The sequence below is a fragment of the Mangifera indica genome, chromosome 9 (assembly GCF_011075055.1).
Source record: "Mangifera indica cultivar Alphonso chromosome 9, CATAS_Mindica_2.1, whole genome shotgun sequence".
Classification (NCBI taxonomy): Eukaryota; Viridiplantae; Streptophyta; class Magnoliopsida; order Sapindales; family Anacardiaceae; genus Mangifera; species Mangifera indica.
This window is the reverse complement of record NC_058145.1, coordinates 2,352,374-2,363,589: the sequence shown is the minus strand read 5'-3', so window position 1 is coordinate 2,363,589 and position 11,216 is coordinate 2,352,374. Positions and strand designations below refer to the sequence as shown.

Genomic DNA, 11,216 nt, shown 5'->3' with positions numbered 1-11,216 from the left:
GAGAGCGCATCAAAAGTTGGGTGGGAAATAGTCCTTCTCCCAATTATATTTCATCTGTCTTTCGGTAAGTCATCTCCACAAACAAAATGCCGCTTCCTGCACATGAAGGGCCCAAAGAAACTAGGATTTATATTATATTCATTACTGTCTTATTTATTTGGAACTCCCTTTGATTTGAATTGGCAACTTTTGGTGTATTTAATTTAAAATGAAAAAAATATATATAAACCCATTTTAAAGAAAAGATTATATTATATAACACTATTTTAAGTCTTGAGTTGATTAACAAATTTTTAAAAGAATATCAAGATATAATATAGTCTCATTCTAAAAAGAAATCAAACAAAATTATCCTTATATATAAATAAACCTTACACTATTCATTTATCTTCGTCAACTTTAATTTAACTCTCTTGACAAATATCTAAAAGTAGTTTGAGTAGTGTGATTTTTAGATTCCTAAGAAAGAGGTTTCAAGTACAAGTTTCAACAAACTCATATTAAAATTAAATTTTAATTTACTTAGTACATTAGTTGTGATGTCAATTATTGGACTCAGAGTTTGACTTACTTGATATAATTATATAATCTCAAAGAAGAGGTCTTATTTAAGAAGGGTTTCTTGTTATAAAAATCTTATTTAGACATTTCAAAATTCAGAAAATTAATGATGAATTAATACCCACCCCGCTTCTGTGCTAGAACCGAGTGGAAATTGTGCAATGATTTGATGCACTAATCACAATCAAAATCATGATAAGGTATGTTCTTAGCTTCTTCTCATAATTTTGAAGAGTTTATGCACCATATTTTGAGTTATAATATTTGTTTTGGTTAGCATTTGATCCTAATAGTTGGTTTATTCTGAGTTTCTATATTTAGCTATAGTTTTCTATTCGAATCACACAGTATTGAATAAATTTGGACACTTTGAAGACTTTTTTTCAATGCAATTTGATTTATTTAGAGTTTAAAATTGGGTTTCGAGAAAAGGTTTAACAATACATCAAGAGAAGTAATTATTAACTCTAAAATATATAAATCCTAGATGATAAAAGTGAAAATGTAATTTTTTAAAATTAAATTTAGGAGAAATTATTAATTTTCTAAATTAAGATGAAAAAAAATAAAAATTTTTTTAAATAAAATTATTATCTATAATAGTAATAATAAAATTTAATAAATAAAAAATATTTAAATTTTTAAAATTTAGGAGTGAGAGTTCAGGAGTGCACTAAACCTTGAGAGCAAATAAGTCTTTTGGCCATGAAAAGTTTTTTGAAATTGATGCCAGCCTAAAAGTCGGCTTCTTAATTCCTTTTAATCATTTAAAAGAGTTCAAAAGATTATTTCCAAATTCTAATTCCTTAAATTTAAAAAAGTTGAATTTTCACATATTATTTATGCTTATTAATAAATTTTGTTACGTAAAATGGTAGGAATATCATTTTATATAAATTATTTTTCCACTTCTTCTTTTATTTTTTATATTATTCTTTATTTATTTATTTTATTTTCTCTTTTCAAAAATTTAAAAATATTGAATGTGTTAATAAAAATTTTAAAGAATTTTGAAAATTTGAAAAAACTTTAGGGTATTTTAAAAAATTTTAAACCTTTTAATAGTTTTAAAAATAACAACTATACTCTCAAAGAACTTATTAAAATATAATATTTTAAAATTAGTTAGAATTTTGATATTTTTTAAAAATTTAAGTGATAAAGTTTTAAAATAGTAAAAATATATTAATAATTTAATAGTTATTTTATGTATTAATGATTGCTTTTTAATTTTCATAAAAAGGTAAAACAATTATTTATTGGAAAACTTAACCGATTTTCTATTAAAAGTAGATAATAATGTTTTTAAAATCAGACCGGTGATCAAACCGATTATTTTACTGATTCATGGTTTGATCAATTTGATTGGAAATAGGTTGATTCAATGTATTATGAAATTATAATAAAATTTTTAAATAATATTAGATTAATTAATATATTTTGTTTAAAAATTTACAAAAAACAAAATCAATCAAAATACTCAGATCTATGGTGATTAGAACATATATTTTCTAAGGAAAAACAATTATTTACTTGATTTCAATGAAACAATTAGATAAAAAAAAAAACTCCATATTATGATACATAAAATAAAAACATAATTCTGCAAATCATTGTTTATAAAAGATATTTCAATAGATATGAAATATATTTTTTTCTTTTTTCTTTTATTTTTGAACTTATATCATCTACTCTAATATAAAATAATCAAATTATTCAAAAATAATCAAAATTTTTAAAAATACTATAAATTTTGTTGAATCCTATTCTACTAATTTTGATTGGTTCATTAGATTAATAGGTTTTAATAGGATTTGATCGAGTCAATAAATAAACCACTCTTTAATATTAATTGGGTTGGACTTAAAATAATTTCTAATTTAATCAGTTAAATCAGTCAACTCAATCTAATTTTCAAAACAGTGGTAGATAACAAATAGAAATTTAATTTTTTAAAACTTGGAGGATAGAGATTTATTGTTTCAATCAAACTTGGGATTGGGCCTAAAAAAACCTAAATCCCTTCAGGGAACTATTAAAGATGCGCAATGCTTTTAGAAGAAGCAATCCAGAAAGTTTTAGAAGTGCTTCTTGGAAACACTACTAGAAGCATCCTAAATTCTCAAATGCTACGCATTCTCAAAGCAAAGACTACACTAATTACTTCAGAAAAGCAGAAAAGAAGAAGAATAAAATAAGGTGCTCCAAGCATATAACATTGTGTAAACCAGTACTTTGTCCAAAAATACATTGGATAATTATACATACAAAAATTGAAACACTTTAAACGCTAGAATAATGAACTACAACTAGCTGACAAGAACCAAAGATGGACAAGGCCTTGGGGGTAATCTACCGCCCATACTACATTATTTCTTCTTTTTTATTTACTGACCATACATACCACAATAATTCAGACGGGCAGTTACTCAATATGCTGAAAGCATTTATGGGGATCTGTTACAATTCACGTACAATTCCAAAGTAAGAGCCCAGATGGTCTCATTCACATTGACTTATACCGAATTTCTTATTAGAAGAAACGTATTTCAGTTGGTCCGATGGATAATTCAGTCTCTAGTTCTGAATTCTGGAAGCTTTTGCTGTTATGGGTTGCACCCTTCTGTGGAGCTAATGCCTGCCATGGCTTTTGCATGAAACTAAAATCAGAAGTGTTTTGTGTGATTCATGTTCCTTTTGGACAAAAAAAAAAAAAAAAAGTTACAAGTTCGATTTTTGTTTGAGGGGATATAGGACAAGTTCAAATTTTCACCTTTAAACATAACCTTTCATTCTCTTCCAGTAATAGTTTCTCCTGTATTTCAAAGAAAGCAGAAGTGTTTGAAGACGTGAAGAAATGCTTATTAAGCAGTATGAAGAACTTGTTACCTTTGCTTTTAGTTGCTCTATCCGCTCCTTATATAGCTCAGCCTGAAACAAAAGTATCATTGCTAGGTTATTAGCTTTTGGACATTGAAGGTGTGTTTGGTTTCAAGAATATTTTATTATAAAAAATGAAGATTACACAAAGATAAATTATCTAAAAAATTACTAGATATAAATTATGATAAAAATTGCTAGATATGTAATTGGCTGGATGTAATAAAATAGTACTAAAATATTATTTTACATAAATGTTTTTAAGTATAATTATTCTAAAATACTTTTCATATTGTTTGTTATATTAATTGAAAATGCGACTATTTTTATCATAAAAAATTAACAAGGATATAACTATAATAAAATTAATATTATTTTGATAATTTATTAATATTTAATATGAAGATGATAATCTTCTTATATTACTTTTCATATTACTATTAATAAAACAAAATTACTAAAACTTTTTATTACTTGACACACAAAACAATGTATTGTCAATAATAAGAAATAGATTATCAGAGTAATTTTTTAATACCCTCAACCAAACGCTCCCGAGGCATATTACAAGTGGGAAAGAAATTCATTTGATAGCTGAGGCCATTGAGTACCTTTCTCGCTCGAATGTTGCACAAGCTTCTTTCCAGTTGACTGTCAATATTTACAAGTTCATCAACACTACACGAACCCAAATCTTCCCCTAAAAGCTTCCTGAGACACCAATATAATTCAAACTTCAGAAAAATTGACCACTTCAATGAAGATGTTTTGTGCCAACTACCAAGTACATTGAAGGACAAGTATCAGTTTAGCTATGAACCTCTGAGAAACTTCAATAATTTCGATCTCCTTCACCATGTTTGCTATATCATCCTGCATGCATTTGCTCCATGTGGACAATTGTTGCAAGAAAAACCATTAAGACGGATGTGATTAATTATAAGGTATTACAAGTCTTCTGTCTAATGAGTTAAAAAGATGATGAGGCAACATTGAAGGCATCAAACAAATAATTCAAATGGACATCAGAAAGCTAGATCATTCTAATATTCAGGATGAAGATATCTAGCAAAACTCTTGTATTTCATAGGTGGCTTCTATATTTCTCTAATATATGAAATAAATCAAATTACAAGAGATTATGACTACTGCTTCCCCATCAAAGTACCATTTTCAGAAAGGATTATATTTGTTTGTCTTATTTATAGTACACAAAAAATACATAATTGTGCTTAAAGACATCATAGAATAATTTACTTGATTAAAGATGAAGTTCTAACCTGCATGTGTTCTTCCGTTTCAGGCTGGTTAGCTACCACTTCTTTTTTGTGTTCAGAGTATCGGTCGATCGTCTTTTCCATCCTGAGGCATTCAAATGCGAATTGTCATCAACACATACATATAGAAGTTGAACATAATTTCAAATGCTTATTGTGTTCTCATATGATTAGGCTAGAAGAACCCACCTTTTTATCTGTAAAATGGACTAATTTTTACCATTCATGGCTATTGTTAACTGTTGCATTTAAATTTAAATAGAGTTTCACTTCAGTAAATTACATTGCTCTAATTTTGCCCTTTCATCAACCAAATTCACAGACAACATCTGAATCTCAATTCTTTTAGGACTTTGTTTTTGCGATCAACTAGCTAGCCTCTAAAAATCACAAGTGAAAAAGCACATCATCTTAATACACAATTCTCCCTAATTAGCTTTAAAATAATGAAACATATGCAATAAACATATATAGGGAATGTTCATCTACTGTTAAATTAAAAGGAGCTTGATTTTTTTTTTTTTCAAATTTTGAACTACCTTCTAGAAATATATAATATTCTTAAAAACATTTCAACCAAGTCCCCACAGGGGTCAATTGAATAGTTAAGTTTGTGGTTTGCTCTCATTCAAATCCCCTACGACAACTTTCACAGTTAAAGGTCATTGTTTCCTCTTTCTAAAAAATCATAAGGTTTGATGGGGACTCAAATTTTCAATCTACTAAAATAAGACTTCTCTTATATTAAAAATATATATCAAACCCAGCTGAAGGTTCCATGTAAACTATGGACATCCCTTAATGTTTATGCTGCTTCCACACCAGCCTTTACTGTCATGTGTGCTAAACTTACTATTGAAAATAGCTATAAAATATGAGAATTTCTTTCTTTCTTTTTAGATGCTTACTAGCCCAATATCAAAAATGTTGATGGGGGGGCTCAACTAAGACACAAATCAGAGGGATGGGAATTGTTCAATCTAATGCTAGAAGGCTAACAGTTCTCCAGCATTCTCATTCAAGTTTTATCAACACATCTTGCAAATAAGACAGGGACTTGAATGAATTAAGCATTCAATTAAGTGACCAGATGTTTACTTGCATTAAATTAAAAAATGCAGCACCATTACATACTAACATTGAGATAGATGTAGGAACAGTTAGATTGCCCTTAAACCTTCGTGCTTTATGTTTGTGCTTCATAATTATGCTCTGCTGATAGTATTATGATTAAAACATAAAGCATATTATACTTTTGAAATGAAGGAAGATAACTTTTGGAGAAGTCTAGCATGTAAAGGTTACTATTTGCATGATACATATTTAGCAATCTGGCATAATACCATGATCCATATTTATTACTAAATATAAGCAAACAGGTTAAATCTCAACGTAAGAAGTTGATATAGTGAAATATCGTGAAAAAACCATAGATTCCAAAGAAAACTTGAAGATTTTAGTAAACCAACAGTGAAGAAGATACTCTCAAAAGGCCATCTGAAGCTGACTTTAAAGACAAGAATCTGCCTTTACAGCTCCATTAGAAGAAAGTGTGAAAACTTAATTGAGTTAAATCAGAAAAACTACATCATCTAAAGATGTACAACCAAGAGGTGAACTAGCTTTATGTGAGGAGACTAGAAGGTTCCATGTTTGGTTTTTCAAATATCTTTTTCACTTACTGTTAAAACTATTTTTTTAAAATTTTTTTTATGCCATGCGGAGTTTAGAATTCAAGAGGCACCTAGTTCATAATTAAAATTTTGTGCTGCTAAAATATAGAACTAACACAACAATAAAAAATTGTTTATAATGCAGCTAATGACCATATTTGCTAAAATTGTGATTAAAGTGAAAAGACATAACTATGAACAAATATTGATTTGTGATTGAAGTGATGGAACACAGCCAGAATAGGGGTACAAGTCTGATTTTGATCAGTAAGTTGCATATTCAAATCTACGGAATTTCTAGATTTTTATCTTTGATAGATGATAATCAGAAATATTCGATCAACTTTAATACTACAAAAATATACCAAAGTAATATTAATGGTATATACTTTCGAATACATAATTAGATATATAGATGATGTGTCAATATGTAATTAAATGTTATTTTATCTTTAAGTCTAAATCACTAAATCACATAATAATTGCACATAGTTTTAAGTTAGGACACCAAATTAATCCAATCCTATTTATTATTTATGTTATAAACCATAAATAAACTAACCATGACCATACAAAATAGAAAAACTTAACAATTAACAAAACAAATTGAACCAGATTTTTAGACTATAAATAACTCATCCATATTGCAACAAGATGGAAACCCTCAATTTAAATATCAACAAAATCAATCAGGCAAGCCTATTTCTTGAGTTAGAATCTTTTACCGTTAACATATAGAAATTGTTATTCGGCTTTCAATGCATCAAAAAAACATACAGTGGTATCCGCAACTCATGAATTGAAATCATTATTATATGTTATATATAGAGAAGAGTACTATAATACATAATTAAATTAAACTTTGGGTGGATAAAGTGCAAGAGTCATTGGGTTGAGAAGAGAGCTAAACAGTCATAAGACAAGTATTTGACCGTATAAATGGAGCATAAATTATTGGACAAGTTATAAAAATGAGAAACTATGATTTATGTACAGAGATTCCTTATGTTTGATAAGTAAAAAGCCAGATTTGGGATGATTCCGTTATAAACCAAAGATGACATTTATCAAAAATTCAAGAAATTTGGGTATATGTATATACAAAAAGAGTACAGATAAGATAAAAAGGCAAGTGGTGACTAATAAGAGTATCTACCTCATTACACTGTGTTGTTATGATCAATAAGATAAAACTTAAGATGAATGTATATATGTCCCTCTTAGATTTTCTACAAAAAGAATCAAGAACTTTAAACACATCAACATATAATTAATCTAGTATTGAAAAATTATTGTTATTTCACGTATGCATTTAAATACTAATGATTCAAAACTTGCGGTCCAACTATAAAGTGATTGTTTTTTCCATGTATATATACCTCGCACAATGAGAATCTTTTATTTCCTTCTCATAAATTAATTAGTGGATTTATAAATAGCAAACATTATCTGTAAAAGAACTTTTTATTCCTAGAGAACCAGTAAAAGCTTACAATTTTACATCAATTGCCTTTAGATAATTAATATATACTGTGACAGAAATGCACCAAAATCATCTTATTAACAGTAAAACAGCATCATAAAGACAAAAGTTACAGAGAAAACAAGAGACACCTTGCAGTCGTTTCTTTTTCTTTTTGGTCATGAAACCATTTACTATTTCATTTCACTATTTTAGGCCAGTAAAACAGCATCACAAAGACACAAGTTACAGAGAAAACAAGAGACACCTTGCAGTCATTTCTTTTTCTTTTTGGTCATGAACCCATTTAATATTTCATTTCACTATTTTAGGCCATATTGCAAGTTCCCACTGAAAATAATGAAAATAAAAGGGGAAAGCATTAATTAATAATTAATGTAAATTTCAAATTACAAAGTGTCAAAGTTAGAGGTAGATTTTAAAATAGTTTTCAAGAAGCTTTTAGCAACCCTAGACATATAACATGGCACAGATAGAAAGAACTCAATAAGAGCATCAAGACAATGAGGCTATCAGTATATAGATGATACAGAAAGATACTATGATAGCCAAATTGACAAATTCCAGGCATGATCATCAGACAAAATTTACTTTTTACCTGATACTAACAGCACCAGAAAGGAAAATACCCATTGAGATATGCAAATCTACACAGTTCATTGCCAAATCTAAAAAGTACAAATGAAATAAGATGCTATCCGGAGTAGTTGACGCTAACAGGTATTCACTTGAAATATGACAAATGTTCAAAGCCTAAAATGATGATTGTACTCTCACCCTTCCATCACACGACCAGTAAAACAACACATATTTAGTTGGTGGTAACAGGTATTCACTTGCTTTCGGCTCTCGCTATGAAGCTAAAAACAAGATCAAGAATTGGAAGATTTTGAAGAACTTACCCAGAGCTCGAGAAGTCATAGATTCTTCCTTTCTGTGAAAAGATAATCACTGCAACTTCAGATTCACATAGAATTGAAAGCTCATAAGCCTTCTTCAACAGCCCATTTCGACGTTTAGAAAAAGTAACTTGCCGGCTTGTTGCCTTCTCAATTCTTTTCATCTGAATTTTTCCTCTCACCATGGCGTGGTAGTTACTTAAACATGAAATTAACTTCAGTCACACAGATTCAATGTAACCCTAATCATAAAAAAAATGAAATGCAAAAATCATCTCACCAATTATTCTGAAAAAAAGAAAACCCAGAGATTGTTTTAAGCACAGTATTTACCAAAAAAAATAAAAACGCAGAAACCCAGAAACAAACTACCTCCTTCAGATTTACAAGTCAGGCAAAACCCAAGATAATTTTATGGATGAGGGTTTCAAAATTGACAGGAAACGGAAAGAAAATGCCACACAACCTGAGAAGAAGATAGAGAAAAGCGTCAAAATGCTACAAAAACGCGAAAATTCCAAAACCCTAGGGCAAGAACGCAGAGAATCTTTTGATAGTTAGATGCATCCCTCTGTTTATACTCAGACCACAAGCCTAGCTTGATGTTTTTATTTCTATATTCAGCATTTCCCAGTGACTTTATACCACTTTTCCCTTTCAACTTTTCAAGAGCTGAAGTTCTTGCCCCAAATAAACAGAATAGTAAAAATAGATAAATAAATAAAAGCTGATTTTTTATTACTTCACTGCAGAGCTTGTTTGGTAAAATTAAGAAAAATATAGAGCAGATAAAAGAAAGAGAGACAAAAAAAGCACTAAAAATTGCTATAGTAATAATAATGGATAAAATATGTCAACATCATCTTATAATGATTTGCTCAAGGAGCCAGTGAAAGAATGAAGCGCATTATCCTCTGTCAATTCAATTTCATTGAGGCATGCAAACTGAGCGTGTTTGGTGTATTTAATTAATGCAAACTGTAACTTAAAAAAATATCAAGGACGTTATTTTTGAGAATTTAAAAAAATTCAGAGATATTTTAAAAAATTTTAAACTTTTTAATATTTTAAAATGGTTTAGAATTTTAATATTTTAATAAAATTTTAAATTAATATAAATATATAAATAATTTAATATTTATATTAAATATTAATAATGATTTTATAATTTTAATACAAATTTAATGTAACCATTAACAAGTATAAAATGTGTTTTTCATTGGTGTCTTTTATATATATATATATATATATATATATATATATATAGGGATTTTTTACTCAAAGTTTGGTTTATTCTTAAATCTCTATCTATTATCCAATTTTTATTAAGGTTAAAAATAAAATTATCATTTTATTAGTTATATTAAAAAATTATAATTTGACCCGAGGTTTTGAAAATTTACAATGTCACCTTAGCCTCAATTTTTTAAGTTTTGAAAAATCACTCTCCTCCCCCCCGCCCCACCCCACCCCATCCATAGGTTTTTTTTCTCTTCTCTCTCCGGCCACCATTATCGACACTAGTGGCTTCCTCTTTTTTCTTTGTCACTGACAAACGAAGACTAACGAACTTAGGGGAGAATTGACGAAGAAAGAAGAACGAAAGGGGAAGACTGATGACGACAAACCTAGGGGAGTATCTACAAAGAGTAATCATAGCCTCAACAACGACGATCCGCTTCGTTTTTTGTTGATTCGACTTTGGGAGAAGACAAATCACACGATAAAAGCTTCATCTTAAGCCAATTCTTGTCGTTCAGAGCCAATTCTCCCCCTTTGTTCTTCGTCATCATTGTCAGTTCATCTTTCCCTTCATTCTTCGTTCTTTGCTGGTTCTCCCCTAAGTTTATTGGTCTTCGTTCATCGACAATATAGAAAGAAGAGAAAGTCGTCGATGGTTGGAGAGAGAAGAGAAAAAAACCCTAAGGATGTGGGGGAGGGAGTCATTTTTCAAAACTTAAAAAATTGAAGCTAGGGTGACATTGTGAGTTTTTCAAAACTAAAGGTGAAAATGAGATAAAATTATAATTTTTTTAAGGCCAAACGACTATTTCCCACCCAGGGTATGCTGTAATGACAAGTTTCCACCCTTTAACTATGCAAACACCAAATACCTACCCATGGCCAATTAAAAATAACGGTGGTAAGGGTAAAATTGTCATTTTCTCTATGATATTAAAAAATAAACTAAAATATAATATATTTTCACCCCCCTAAACTTTGAAAACTAAAATTTTCCCCCACCCTCAGTTTTAAAAAATGGCAGTTTCACCATAGAGTTTGGTTTTGAAATCTGCGACGATCTCTCCGACTCCATTGCCGATGGCCTCTCCCTCCCAAAGTATCATCTCCTTTCGGCAATCTCTTTCCTCCCATTTGGAGGGCCGATCAGAGTTAGAGATGCCTTGAGAGACGAAGAACTTCGTTGGGGAAGGCGAAGTTC

General features: G+C 29.3%; 1 protein-coding gene across 6 annotated transcripts; it reads right to left on the bottom strand.

Annotated features, from left to right (window-relative positions):
• Window positions 1-2,751: 2,751 nt before the first annotated feature.
• LOC123225565 (MADS-box protein SOC1-like) lies at window positions 2,752-9,469 on the bottom strand. Of its 6 annotated transcripts, none has more exons than XM_044649609.1 (8): window positions 9,107-9,469; window positions 8,777-9,015; window positions 4,722-4,803; window positions 4,262-4,314; window positions 4,053-4,152; window positions 3,451-3,492; window positions 3,335-3,376; window positions 2,752-3,208 (listed from the first exon to the last, which is right to left on the bottom strand). In XM_044649609.1, the coding sequence occupies exons 2-8, from the start codon at window positions 8,956-8,958 to the stop codon at window positions 3,095-3,097; spliced, it is 615 nt and encodes a 204-aa protein (XP_044505544.1). In that variant the 5' UTR covers window positions 8,959-9,015; window positions 9,107-9,469; the 3' UTR covers window positions 2,752-3,094. The 6 variants fall into 6 exon arrangements, with proteins under 6 accessions (XP_044505544.1, XP_044505550.1, XP_044505543.1 ...); XM_044649615.1 differs by having other exon boundaries at window positions 2,752-3,255; window positions 9,146-9,469; XM_044649608.1 differs by having other exon boundaries at window positions 9,146-9,469.
• Between the last annotated feature and the right edge of the window lie 1,747 nt (window positions 9,470-11,216).